A 15,150-nucleotide genomic window follows, 5' to 3' on the forward strand; every position below is an offset into this window, starting at 1 on the left:
TTGAATGCAGGATGAACCAAGTTACAGCACTGGCATAAAATGAACACGCAGAGATGTTAACATAAGTCACTTGCTTCATGTATCTGGAACATGGAAATTCAAAAAATATGCTCTGATCTCTTGAGGAGCAGTGAACTTTGTTGTTCAGAACTGCTCCTGCTGCAGACTTGAGCATGGTTCTGTAGCACACTTGTCTAGGCACCTGACTCTAAAATTGGATTTGATGTGTAATATTCTTGTAGCACTGTTTGCAAATTATGTAGCTTGGGTGCACACCACGTTATCCATTTAAAAAGCATGTTAAGTTTCAATAAGGCTTAAAAGTGGTAGCATGGAACAGATTCCTAGATTAGGATTCAGGGTGTTTGGTACCCTTCACTGAAGTTCATTGGTTTGTCTGCATTTTGCTGTTACTTTAAATTCTGGGACAGAAGAAAAGGTAGATTGTCTCCAAGTTTTTTACAGCAGAACACTGGAGCTGTAGCGGACTATGACCACTTGCTGATTGTCTGGGCACAATGAGCCTTGCAATACCGTGTGTTTATAAACGTGTGACTGATGCTGCTTTCATTCACGTATAGGAAAATTATCCCCCACTACCTAGCAGTAGATTGTGTAACGGTATGGGATGTAACCTGATGTTCATAAATCAGTGCAATTCAAAAACATGCTTCTTGCTATGCTGGTTTCCTTGCTGATTGCCATGTCCAAAAATTAGGGTCATGGTTTGCTCCTCTAGTTAACTAGTGACTTGTGATGCAGATCAATGAATTGTGACTGTATAGAAAGCAAGTGATAGTCCTGGAAACCTTGGTATAATGGCACAGAGTTATCATAACTAGAGTACCACATCAAGGCAATGACTGCAGGCTCTCACAATAGCTGTGATTACAGTTAGATTGAGACTCAGTTTTTTCAATCAAAGGGGCAAAAACAAGTGGAGAAAAGAGCAATATATCTCTTTTCTAATAATAAAAAATGACATGAGACATGGAGGATGTCACGCAAATAATCTGGGAAATTGAGATTATTTGTCTTCATCCTCCCACCTACCCACTACCATAAATACATTGCATATGTAAAATATTAGCAAGATCAATGGCCGGCATCAATATGAACGAGAAATGTGGAGAAGTCAAAACATAAATCATTGCAATTCTCCTCTGTCCCATCAGTAACAGTACCTATCATCTTGGTAACCTATCGTCTTGGTAACAAAAAGGAAATTTGGGAAACTGTTTGTAGTTTTTGGGAAGGAAAAAAAGTGTTTTCGAATTATATAATTCTGAGCCTCAAGAAATTATACAATTGATAGAAGTGGATATTCCAAATATAGAGTAAAGAACCAGAAATGCAACTCCCAGCGGAGAATTGGGTGACCTTTTATATTTCTGAAGGACAAATTTTCCAAAACGTTATTATCCAAGATACACAAAATGTACAAATCCATGTCTTGGCGTGGTAACATTGCTGTTGGTTGCTGGACTAAAATAAAGAAACGTGGCAAGACCAACACACAGCTGCTGAGCCCTACCAATGGAGCAGGAAGATAAAAAGTGTTGTCGTTTTTTGTTTGTTTGTTTTTTGCAAGTCATTGCCAGAGGCCAGTAGAAAATCATGGACTGCTCCATAAGTTTTGCTGTTTTCCACAGAATCCAACCTTCTGTCTAAAATCAACTAAAAAAAAGTTTGTCAGTCATTTCTGTTACAGAGATGCTGTTCTGCAAGTGTGGCTTTTCAAGGCAGTGGTTTATTTATAAGGCCCTTCCCAGCTATGTAAAGCATAGCTGGGACAGGTTGCCCCCCTTCAAGGTGCCACCTGATGTGCTGAGATACCACTGAGCCCACCTGTTCTGCCAGCATGGGCCCCCTTTTAACCTGTCTTGCTGAGCCAAGCTCTTAAGCCTCCTCTAGCACACACACAGGCAGGGCCACACCCAGCTGCAGAAAGACACTGAGATCAGCTCTGGGAAGATTCAGCTTAAGGGACTTGCCCCAGCGCTCAGGTGTCCTCCTCCCTTCGAGTGCAGACCCAAAGGTATATTGTCTTGCGCTATATAGAAAAATCTACACAGCGCAAGCTCATAAAAATTCGCCCTCTTCCTCTTATTCCAGAGACAAGGTAGCTGAGGTAATATCTTTTACTGGACTAACTTCTGTTGGTGAGAGAGACAAGCGCTTGAGCTACACAGAGCTTTTCTTCAGGACCTGAAGACGACCTGTGTAGCTTGAAAGCTTGTCTCTCTCACCAACAGAAGTTGGTCCAATAAAAGATATTACCTCACCCACCTTTTCTCTCTAATATCTTGAGACCAACACAACTACAACAACTATATACGTTAGTTATCCCAAGACTGCATCTACCCAGACATAGCTCACTTCAAAGTGTGCCTATGACTTTAACTATCACATCTTTTCAGTAAAATTAATTCCCAAGGAAACAAGCAAATTGGGAAAACTAAGGGCTTGATCCTGCCAAATGTTAAATGCGTGAGTAACTTTATGTATGTGAATAGTCCCATTGAATTTGCTGAAACTACGCGGGTGTGTACAGCTACTCATGTGCTTAAATGTTTGCAGGATCAGGGCCTAAGAAATTTAAACGCCTCTTCCCAATGATCCATGTGTCTTAACTGTATCTATTCCCCAGCTGCCTGCGTTTATGTGCTGCTTTGCTGTTTATAATCAAATGGCCTTGGCAGGAAGACAGTATGTTTAAACTCAGAGTTGGCAGAAAAAGGAGGCTAATAATTAGGCAATGAAGTATTGCAAAAGAAAAAGTGCAATATATAAGCCCTGTTGGTAGAGATGATTACATCCTAAACTGCATAATCTGCACATTTACACAGTCTTCTCCAGCTTAGTCTACAGGTGATTTATACTCGCTTTTGCCAGGGTTATCGTTTACGATTTGTTGCAAAAGTGAATATACGGTTTCATCAGTCCATTGTGACTTTTCAGAAAATGACATGGAAAACTAGAGTAACAAAAGAAGGGGTGTGATTTGCTGCAGCTTGATACATTTTAATATTTTCTGTGCTAGTATTAATGATAGCAGTTATGTTTATTAAATATATTATTGCAGTGTTGTTGTAGCTGTGTCGGTCCCAGGATATCAGAGAAATAAGGTGGGTGAGTAATATCTTCGATTGGACCAACTTCTGTTGATGAAAAAGACAAGCTTTCAAGCTCCACAGACCTGAAGAACTCTATGGAGATTGAAAGCTTGTCTTTTTCACGGTCCAGTAAGAGATATTACCTCAGCTACCTTGTCTGTATTAAGTATGTTGCTAGGGCAGAATTCAGATCCTACTCTAGTGTAAGGCACATAGCCACATAGCTAAGAATGAAGTGATTAAAAGCAAGAGGTAGAAACGCAAAGGTCTGATTTTTCCATCAGGATACACAGAGCTGTGATTGAAATCCATGAGAGGTCGGTAGTTCATGAACTGGCCGTAACTCAGCCTCCATCAGTCAGGTTGGAGGGAAAGGAACCAGATCACTTACATGCTCCCTAGGAGCATAGATGCTGGAACTAGGGGGGCTGGGGGTGCTGCCGCTCCCCCTGGCTTGAAATGGTTTCCATTATAGACATGTTTACAGTTTGGTTCAGTGGTGCTCAGCACCCCCATTATAAACATTGTTCCAGCACCGCTGCCTAGGAGAGGAAGGATGGTCCAGTGGTTATGGGGCTGGGCTGGGACTCGAAAGACCTGCATTTAATTCCCTGCTCTGCCACAGACTTCCTTGGTGACCTTAGACTGTCTTCCTCACCTCACTGTCTGTAAAATGAGGATAACAGCACTTCCCTCTCTTACAAGGGTGTTGTGAGGATAAATCCAGTCAAGACTGAGGCACTCAGATACTTGATTTCCCCCTGCCCATGCAGAAGCGTGTTGTCCTGGTATTGCCTGGGCCCCTGCAAATTATAATAGTCCCACTAAGTGTATTTTGTGTGCTGAACACACTAGTCAGATAATGACTCCCATCCAGAGGAGGAAGATAGTTTACAAAGAGCTCTGTTTTCAGAAAGTGTTGTTTGAAGTGTGAAACGGCTCCCTGAAGGGAACCAGGGATGTGTACAACAGGAAATCAAACTCCTCTCTGGCTCATCCCTGCACGCTATTTATTTTGGACTATCTCTGATACTGTATGCATGTGTGTGTGTTTGTATATGTGTATATAAAATCAGAACTGTTATGTTCCTCCAGCGTTATCCATCACAGCTAACTCCACGTTTCCTGTCATCATACTCCCGAGTATTTCCAAGCAGTATTTGGCCCGTAGAAAGTTTGAATTGGCTGCCTTCGATAAGCATGAGGGTTCTGAAGATAATACTAGATGAAAGATTCTGACTGCCCTTGTGGGCAGGGAGAGGCAGGCTGAAAGAAATATGTGCTTGCGGTATTTTGCCGTAGAATCATCCAAAAGGGAGTGTACTGTTTTTGTCTGTCTTGGAGGTTCCTTTAAAGCTCAGTAATGCTATGTCTAGATAGATAGTAAAGGTAGAACTGAACCCAGATAGATGGATAAAATAAATCAGGTTAGATCAAATAAAATTTGATAAATACATTTAATTTATTTTGCAACTTTAGGGCTAGATTCTATTATGTTTACTCGAGATGAACAGTCCCAGTAGCTTCCGGGGAACTACTTGTGGAGGAAGGTGCTACTTGTTATGGCAATAACAACCTGGCCATTGCTGTCCCTTCCTGGAAGTTCTTGAGCATCCTCAGCTCCCACTGCAAGCACACGTCCTTGGATCAGGCCCTGAGTTCTTGAGAAAGTTGTCAGACTTCCCATACTGGCTTCTGAAGTCTTGGATGTATCCACCAAACAAGCTTCTACACACTGCCCTGCCAATGTGCTTCAGACCTCACCCTTCTAGGACAGTTCAGCTCCTAGGGCTTATTTGGTCCTCAACCTTTGCACTGAGATTGTCCACAGTGATGCCAAGTAGCGTCGCTTGTGAGGCGGATACCTCTCCATGCACAACCAGACTAAATACTCGCTTGCTCACAAAGAGCGCTCAGGTTGTACGGTAGACGAATGCCAGATTGAGCCAGTTACCCAGCAATGAAAAGCTCAGTCCGCTTAGGCTAGTCTTGGTCCACACTTGCTTGGTCACACTTGCTGAGTGTGATACTCAACACCTCATGAAACCATACTCTATTCCAGTCCTTTTTTATTAGACAGAGGCCTTAATCATGTTGCTTCTCTAAGTAGCTTCTGCCTGCAGAATTCGTTAATATTTACAAAGTGCTTTGAGATCCTCCAGATGGAAGGACTTATATAAGTACAAAGTAGTCTTTTTCTTCTTGTTTATTTCTTTATTATTGTTATTATTATTATTTATTTATTGTTGTTGTTGTTTTATGATTGGTTGAGGGTTGTCCTGCAAGACAATTGCCCGTACTTACAAAGATATATGGTCCCCATTATGTAGCTGAATGCCTCAGAGTCTTTAATGTATTTATCCTCACAACACCTTTGTGAGATAAGGACATACTGTTATCCCCATTTTACTGATGGAGCAATTGAGGCACAGAGAGAGTAAATGACTTGTCCAAGGTCACACAGGAAGTCTGTGGCAGAGCAGGGAAAGACCTGGCTAACACGCAACAGGACTATGTCCAAGCTGACCAATTGTTTTTACAAACGATAACAATTGTATTTAGTTGGGTGTGGTTTCATGAATATGTTTATGGGCAGAAATTGATTGAGGCAGAAACAGATCATAAGTGATTGGAAGCCTTGAAAACAATGGTCAAAACACCACCTGAACTTCAGAAAATGATCCCCAAATTGTAAAAGTATTGCTTATCTATGAAATCCAGGCCCGGTACAGAGTCGCGTATAGCAGATGTGCATTCTAGAGCACTTTTAAAATAGTAAAAGCAAGGATCCACTGGAAGAGATTATAGAAGTAAATACATTCCCAAGTAGTGATGCTGCCCATGTTTCTAAAATAAAATTGGACAAGCTCAAGTGGGAAACATAAACTGTTCCTGTGCAGTTTATTAACACTTTCATTCAGGGAGCACAGTTTTCCACTAGCCCTGCAAACAAACGCTATAATGGTCTCAGCTGGTACCTTGTTAAGCAACTGTGCCTTCACCAACAACATTCATGCATGGGGCATAGTGTTCCTGAAATTTATGAATGACTTTTTGTTTACCAGTTTGTAGGCCCCTTTGTGCTCCCGCTGGGAAGGCACTGCAGATATCAATGTCTCTGGACCTGTCAGATTTATCAACGTGGAGGATTTCATCGTCTCTAGTTTCTCTGCAATGTCACTTGGCTTCCAAGAAACTTTGGGGGCACTGTAACCAACTCCTGCATTTTTATTTATTTATTTATTTATTTATTTATTTTTGCCAGGGTCCCTGCTAGTCTGAAAGTTTCAGGTGGCTTCATCTGCTACATTTTTTCCAAAGATTGAATTTACTTCTGGAACCATGTAATGAATGTGTAAAATCACCCAGGAGCCCAGCCTTTACTTCCTGGTTTCAGCCCCAGGACTTGGGCCAGGCTTACAGTAGGATTTACCTCTGTCATATGGCATGGTATCCTTGACTCCTGTGACTGTTATTATAACAGCACTTCTGGCTTGATGGGCCAGATTCACCCCACGTGTAATTCCACTGAGATAACTGGGTTTACAGGAGGGATGAATTTGTCCCTTTGTGCAAATGAATTATTGATGCAAGAACTGGAAATGTTTAAGGCTGTGTCTTGTGGAGATTGAGCTATCTCAGACAGTCCACGTTTCTTTGCTAAGAGACTCCGTGTATCTGCTTTACTGAGTGCAAACTTACATTAGTTATGATGACCAACTCCATACATTTCAGTGTGGCAGGAAAATCTCCAGTGCAAACAGAATTCAGGCAGGCTGGAGTTCCTTTGGAAACTGCCGTGTGTTTGGAGGATAAAATATTGATGTTAAAACTTTAGAAATCACATAAAAGAAAAAACGGGTGTTTTTACCCAGATCTGTAATCGCCACACACCAACAAAATAAAATGGAAGCAACATTGGGTGTGCTAGCAGAGACAGGATTATAGGTGGCCTTTTAATCACCATGTTGTCTAATCCTGCTTAGATCGAGTCTACATTACACAGTGGTCAAAATGCCAGTGTCCGTCAGTGCTTTGTTACACTGATGCTCCCATCAGTGCTATCAGTACTGGTCTAAGCCACTGGTAACAACAGTGGGAAGTTAGAGACAAAAAACCCTAGAATAGATGATACCATAATTTCAATACATGAACAATCATGCTTACACTGACCACTTCTGGTCACCTTTATAAATGATCAAAGGGTTGGAAAATGTGCCTTATAGTGATAGACGGAAGGACTTGATTTATTTAGCTTAACAGAAGGTTAAGAGGTGACTTGATCACAATTTGTAAGTACCTATATGGGGAACCGAAATCTGATAATAGAGGGTTGTTCTATCTAGCAGACTTAGGCTAGGTCTACACTACGGGGGCGGGGGGGCGACCTAAGATACGCAACTTCAGCTACGTATTTTAGGTCGACTTACCTGGCTGTGAGGACGGCGGCGAGTCGACCGCTGCCGCGCTGCCGTCGACTCCGCTTCCGCCTCTTGCCGTGGTGGATTTCCGGAGTCGACGGCAGAGCCATCGGGGATCGATTTTATCGCATCTTCACTAGACGCGATCAGTCGATCCCCAATAGATCGATTGCTACCCGCCGATCCGGCGGGTAGTGAAGACATGCCCAAAGATATAACAACATACAGTGGCTAGAAGTTGAAACTAGATCAATTCAAACTGGAAATAAGATGCACATTTTTCACAGTCAATGTGATTAACCATGGGAGCAACTTGCCAAAGGTTTTGGTGGATTCTCCATCACTGGTATGTTTTCAATCAAGATTGGATCTTTTCCCTAAAAGACCTGCTCTAATTCAAATGGGAACTATTTCCGAGGCGTTCTGTGGCATGTGCTATACAGGAGGTCCGATAAGATGATCGCTGTGGTGCCTTCTGGCCTTAGAACCTTTGAGACCGTGAGCTCTAAAGCGAGGGGTGTCAAAGACGGGTGTTTTAGAGCAAAGCATCTGTAAAAAGATCTTGTTTTTCTGTTTCAGGATCGCAGGGGACACCGCCCTCAGCAAAAATATCCATGAGTCTGTCAGTGCTCAGATCCGAAAGAACTTTGCAAAAAGCAAATGGAGAGTAAGTGCCACGTTCTCAGGGGGTTACGCTGCAAGCCAGGAACACTGACCTGTTTTCTAAAGCAGGTGCAACCTTCCTGTACACTGAATTGTGTGACAGTCTTTTAAAGGGATGATGCAATATCTTATTTGTGGCTCAGAATTGTAGATAGACTAGTGCTACTTACATCAGTAAGCTACAGCTGCTGTACTGGGGATTGAACCAGGAACCTCCAGACCCAAACATGGGAGTTGCTATAGGTTGAGCTAAAGAGTCAAGGCCCTGCCACGGCTGCTGGAACAGATTCCTGTCTTCTGCAGGTTGGGCACAGAGGGGGTGTGAGAGACAGCAGCGTTTACCTAAGCGCTACTCACTGGAAGTAAGAGTTACAGGATCAAGACTTGAGAAAGTGCTTTTTTTTTTCTCTGTATCTAGTTTAAAAAAGAGTAACTCCTTAAAGTTGTTATTTTTAAATCCATATCTGACAATTCTGAAAGAAAAGAATAAATTCACAACCAAGTGTTTCTGTGGGTTTTTTTCTCTCTTTCCAGCAAGCATTTAATGCCACAGCAGTTGTGAGACATATGAGAAAGTTACATCTTGGCAGTAGTTTGGACAGTTCAAATGCAAGCGTGGCAAGCACCCTCAGCCTGGCCAATCCACTTCCCGATGGAACAACCAGGAAAGATTGTAAGTACATGACTGCATAGCAAGGCTGCTGCCAACTCCTAGCAGGGTACCGGTGATCAATCAGCGGTCACCCTCTGTTGCTCTCTCCTGCAATGTGTGACAGCTTTGACAGCAACCTGGATCAAAGCTCGTATCACTCTACTTTCCTCCCACTGTGTCAGCCCAACAAATTTGACCCTACGGTATTTGCATTTTCCCAAGGGGAAAAAAACTATTTTCTGATTGGCTGTAATATTTACCCCTTGGCTGAGACACCAGAATCAGTGGGGCAAATCGGCTCTGAGGTCAGTGGACACTAATCACTTTTATTTTAGTAGCAGTCGTACCCTCTTACACGAAGACCAGATTTGGCCCAGTGTCTTGATTGTTATACATCATGACTGATATTTCAAAGCTGCCTAAGGCAGGGGTAGGCAACGTATGGCACGTGTGCCCAAGGCGGCACGCGAGCTGATTTTCAGTGGCACTCAGACAGCCTGGGTCCTGGCCACCGGTCCCGGGGGCTCTGCATTTTAATTTAATTTTAAATGAAGCTTGTTAAACATTTTAAAAACCTTATTTACTTTACACACAGTAATAGTTTAGTTCTATATTATAGACTTATAGAAAGAGACCTTCTAAAAACATAAAAATGTATTACTGGCACACGAAACCTTAAATAAATGAAGACTCGGCACACCACTTCTGAAAGGTTGCCGACCCCTGGCCTAAGGGATTTGAACACCTGCCCTATATATTTTTCTGAATGTCAGGGAAGGGTTAGGTGGCAGCAACAGGGATCATTTGGGAGAGCGCAGGGTTTCCTTCACAATGAAGTTCATTTTATCCCTATCCTTTGAGCATTGATTTACTCTTCCCTGCTCTCTCTCTTTTGAGGTTTTTACATCACAAAAAGCCAATTAAAATGGGAGATATAAACTTAGCCATTAGATCAGGTCCTGTTATATGGAGATTTAAGATGTGCAACTGAATAGGCTAATGGCTTATTAGACTGCACGTTACTTCTCAGTTTCAGTGGTGGTTTAATTGGCTCTTTCTACAGCAGCATACCACAGTGTTTGATTCATTGTACTATGGTGCATATGGAACTGTATGTTTAGTCCTTAATCACCCTACTCATTGGGCCAGATTTTGGCTGACCCTGCTTTCTCTCCTTCGCACCCCTGCCCACCACCGTGCACCCCTTTGCAAAGTCCTGCCCCACTCCGTTCCTGAATGCAAGGAAGTACACAGGGACTCAGTTAAAAGACGTGACAGCCCCCGTTCTGGCGTGCGCACCCTCCAGCACCTTGGAAACACTCCGGCTGCATCAGCCAGAACGCCTGCAAGGACTACAACTGCTGCCAAACCCCTCTGCTTCCTCCCACCCAACTCAAGCAATGTCAGCCAAAACAGAGCCCTTTCCATTTGCATGTCAGGCACCGTAGAGATTCATACAGATAATCTTCACTGGTGGAAATATATCACACTAAAACCTTTTTGCCTGGAATACACCATTCTAGCCCAGTTCCACATGCTCCAGCAGCTTACAGGAAAGCACTACTTTTCTCCCAGGTGGTCTTCTTAAATCACCCAACTGTCACCCGCATATGAATAATATGATGCCTCTTATCTACAAATCACTTCTACTGTGGAGCTAAAACATTCTCACCACGGTAGACTGCAGCAGAGAGCCTGTTGCATGAAGATCTGAGGTTTCATTTTGAATTTGAGGACAGTACACAAATGCGGGACGTAAGTTAGACCCAGAGAATCTGATTGCTGATTTCACTGTTAACTGTAGATAATGGAAGATTAAACTGTCACTGCTTCTGACCTCAAATGGGTTTTGATTATTATAATGAGGAAATCACTGTTTACAAGGGGTGGTGAAGGGGAGGATGAGAACAAGAACAAAATCCACTTACTGCTGTTACAAATGCTAAGATGGCCCAGTACAATATCTGGCAGTGGAATGTTGCAGAATGATGGATTAAGCAGCCAAGGACATTAAGAGTGGACCAGACATGCTGAGCTGGGTATGTTTGTATGTCACCTGGAATTTAAGGCAGAAAAGAACGGCAAGATTCCCTAGCATCCCAAACTGAACACCATGAGAGATCTTACTAGTGAATACGCAGTAAATTAAAGAGAACAGTTAGGGGGAATGCAGCAAGTAGTAGTAGAATCCCAAAGGAACTGCAAATAGAACTCATGAAAATAAGGGAAAGTTTATACATCCAATACAATCTGCAGATCAACTGGGTCCTGGGAAAAAGGAATATCTCTGAAGAGCTCTTTCCTGCCTCCTCCTTCCTCATTAGTTTTATTTGGGAAAGAATTTCTTACATGGGAAAAGTACTGCACAGCTGCAGATAGATGTACAAGTAGGTCAAGTGACTTGCCCATGGTCCCACACTAAGTGAGTGACTAAAGAAAACCCAGGTTCTTCCTGCTTCACCGATATGGGGCTTCATTCCCCTTTCACTTTCCCTCACGTGAATCAGGAATAACTTCACTCAGGTGAATGGCTTTTACTCTACACAACAAGAGGAGCATGCGAGCTATTCACTGCAACCAACCTTTAGTTCATTGCCAGCCAGTGTAACAGGTTAGTCTCACTTCAACCCACTGACCAGTCTTGTTTCAAACAGTGCCTCCAAAGTGCCTCTCAAGTAGTGCCTCCTATGTCAGCTCTCTGTTGGGATTTGGGGGAAAGCCGTGCTAGCTGTACAGGTTCTGCCACGCCGTGGCCATCACTTTCACCTTCACATTTTTCAAACTTAATTTTATTTTAGAGAACGTCAGATAGAGGGGGAGGGGAAGAAAAGAAATGGGGCCCAGAGTTCTACAGATGCTGCCCTTCAGCATCAAGAGATGCTTATTAACAATTATACAGCAATGAAGCCAATTATGCGGCTCCGTTATTGGAGTGTATCTTATTATTCAGATGGCAATGCTCGAAGCAACAAGCAGCTGTGACTGAATGGCGAGCTACATAAAGCAATTGCTGTCAGTGCTAAGATTTTTAATACTGATTAATACCATTAATAGTAAATGTTATGCTGTCGCAAAATGTATTGGCCCTCTGCACATTGATATTTGTGCTGTAATAGTTTCAACACTGATGAAGAGCAGCCGGGGCTACAATAGTCTGAGACTAGATTTTCCAGGGTACATTCTAATTCTCTCCTACTTGTGTGAGGACATGAGGCTAACTCAGAGGGGCTGTATTAGGATGGTATAAATTACATGTCGGTAAAGGAGGTGTGAATCTAAATAAGTAAATTAGGCCCTGCCCAGGATATGGGCCAGACTCTTAGCCCTGTCTGGCTGCTTTATGCTGCTCAAGCAGTGTAGAGCTTCCATAAAGCCTGGATCTCTGGGGATTCCCTCTTGTGTCAGGGGGAAACATGTGGGATTACAGTGCACAGCCAGAATAGCAGGTCTCCACGGTGCTGGAAAAGGGGATGTGGCTGGGATATCTTTACACCCAAGCGATCCCCAGATGCTGGAATGTCCTTTTGGCTAGGGGGCACCTGGGCAAAACTTGTAGCAGGCTTCAGGCTGTTTATACTGGGGGTCAGTCTCAGGATGGAGGGAATGTAAATGTGACTTTAAACCACGTCAATTGACCCACCCTCTGGTCCTTGAGCAGATGAGAGAATCTGACCCTAATGCTCTTAACTGTGATTTTGTATCTGGTTAGGGCACGGTCACCTTAGCTGCTTACCGTTCAGCAGCCTTTCTAACACCACAGCTAGTTTGTGCATCTGTATCTCATGCTGCCTAACTATGGTTGTACTGGTGCCCACAGGGAAAATCTAGGCAGGTATCCCAGTGCCTTAGCAGAGGATAGAGCATCAGTGGACATGCACAGAGAGTAACATCAGCAGCATGTGGTGCAATGCACTCTGGGAGTTTCTGACAGACAGAAAACAGGATGGGAAGAGAGGACTGGCTAAACCAATTACACAAACATACTTATGGTATCCTGTTTGCATTGCAAAAATCCTGTGTGCTGAACCAGTACCAGGAAAACTGATGTGCAGCAGCCTAGGCCTCTGACAGCGGGGACCCATTGTTAGTTACCGTCATCACTAACAGAGTTTCACCATGTGATGTGCAGTCACGAACCACGTACAGAGCCAACCTTGGCCGTTTCTGGGTACAAAATCTGTTCGAAGTTGAAGTGCATATTAGAATCGGTCAGAAAATAGGGAGTCGGGTTTGTGGAAATTTTTGACAAAATTTGTTGTTCTTTGTTTTCATTGTAATTTTCTGTAGAGTTTTCTGACTTTTGGTTGAAATATCAAAAACCAAAATATTTCGTTTTTCAGGCAAAATATTTTGGCTTTCAACTGAAACATTTTGGGGTTTGGGTGTTCATTTTTTTTGACCAAATATTGAGGTTTTTGTGGAAAGCAGACACTTTTCACAAAAAATGTATCCATAAAAACAATTTTCAATCAAAAAAACAGTTTCGGGAGAACAGTTTTGACCATCCCTAGTGCAGATGTCTGTGTAAGTCTGGGGGATTAGTACAATTCTGGAGAGCTTTTTAAAATCAGAAAACTTTTTATTATAAAAGATACAATGAGTCTCCAATTAAAAAATATAGCACCATTGTAACTAAATGGGTACCGTAATTGGGCATGTTCTCTTCATGATCCATGCATGAAACTCCTATTGATATTGATGGGAGAAACTGCACATGGAACAGTGGGGAGAATATGCCCCAATGAATCCACAGCTGCTACTTCATCGCTGCAGGAAAAATGGGAAAAACCATGCTGGTTATCCTTCCAGTGACTATTTCCTCTCCACTTTATAGAATGACCCTGGTCATTTCTGGCTCAGCAAATCAGCATTCTAACAGTTTGCTCATTGGTTTTTCTGGCTTTCCTTTTAGGTATGTCCCCATCTGCTCTCTGTAGTTTTGTTTCATCTGCTTCTTCGGGTATTTCTGCAGTAGGAGGAGAACGGAGACCCAGGCCAACCACAGTAACAACAGTGCACACGGGGAGCAAGTGATCAGCGGAGGAGGATAGAGACGGGAGAGCCATCGGGTCGAGCGTACCTACTCCGAGTGATTTCATCCTGCATTGTGCACTCGGCGAAGGACTAGAAGAGAGAAGATTTTTTATGGCCATATTTTATACTGCAATTCTGAAATGTTTCATTTAGCACAAACTGCAATGACTCCAGGGGGAACGGATTTAACAGTCTCTGGTGCTGTATATATGAGTCTAGCAATGTTCTAACAGACGCGCATTCTTTTTCCCGGTGATTTACTCTCTTCTCAGTGTAGGTAACAGTATATGTTGTATTTTTTTTCCATTAACTAAAAAGGTCTCGGCTGGATTATTTAAATAGAGATAATTTTTGAGAAATAGACTTTTTTTTTTCTTTTAGCAAGTACTTCCAGTTGCATCCCTCCTTCCAGTTTGCTGAGGGATAGGTTACTTCTGTCGGTAGAGATTTGCATTGACCTTCCAAAACAGGAGGGTTTCAAAGGCATGCATGCCATTTTTAATTCCTAAAATTGGACTGTACACCTGTCTAGATCTAGCAGTGCCGTTACACTAAAACAATCTGCTTTCCCTCTCTTCCTCCTTCTTGGAAACAATGGTGAGAGTTGATTGAAAACAACCCATCAGGACGTGCTGTGAACCTGCAACATTCATTGACTTTGACGGGAGTGGCAAAGTTCTCAGCCAGGAGCAGCCCTTAGTTCAGTAAGCATGTGGAAAATGGTATAATACTTCATCCTGCAGCTCTTATTCCTTGGTTAAACCCTTTGTGGTCCATCAGTGAGGCCACATAACTAGGAGTCAGGAGAGCCTGGGTTCTATTCCCATCTCTGCCACTAACTTGCTGCTTGAGCTTTGGGCAAGTCACTGCCCAAGGTCAAAAATTTCAAATGTGGCCTCTGATTTTGAGTACCTCCAGTTTGGGGCCTGCTAATTGAGAGCTGGTGAGCACTGCAACCCACTGACCTCAGCTGAAGTTATTGGTGGCTCAGAGCTAGGCCCCAGGTGCCCCAAGCTGGGCACCAAAAATCAGAAAGCATTATTGAAAGTTTTGGCCTTTTAAAAACAAAAATGCCGTGCCTCAGTTTCCCCATCTGTAAAGTGGTGATAATGATACACACTGCAATGTGGACGCAGCCTGCCTTTCATTGTGGCGTATAAGCTACCTGTACCCTATACGCCACCGCAAGCATAGAAAGGGCAAAAAACAGGCACTGTCACTGCTTTATCATAAATGTTTTAAATATCCTGGAACAGAAGAGAAG

The 15,150-nt window shown here is 42.9% G+C and overlaps 1 protein-coding gene across 1 annotated transcript in view; it reads left to right on the forward strand.

Annotated features, from left to right (window-relative positions):
• CAMK1D (calcium/calmodulin dependent protein kinase ID) overlaps positions 1-14,635 on the forward strand; it is a 336,718-nt gene extending 322,083 nt beyond the window's left edge. The window contains exons 9-11 of the mRNA XM_026648638.2: positions 8,117-8,204; positions 8,735-8,873; positions 13,765-14,635. Of these exons, the coding sequence (XP_026504423.1) occupies positions 8,117-8,204; positions 8,735-8,873; positions 13,765-13,886 (349 nt within the window). The 3' untranslated portion in view covers positions 13,887-14,635. The remainder of the gene's footprint in view (positions 1-8,116; positions 8,205-8,734; positions 8,874-13,764) is intronic.
• Positions 14,636-15,150: the final 515 nt, after the last annotated feature.

Source organism: Terrapene carolina, unplaced genomic scaffold (genome assembly GCF_002925995.2).
Source record: "Terrapene carolina triunguis isolate 2854851 unplaced genomic scaffold, T_m_triunguis-2.0 Scaffold68, whole genome shotgun sequence".
Classification (NCBI taxonomy): Eukaryota; Metazoa; Chordata; order Testudines; family Emydidae; genus Terrapene; species Terrapene triunguis.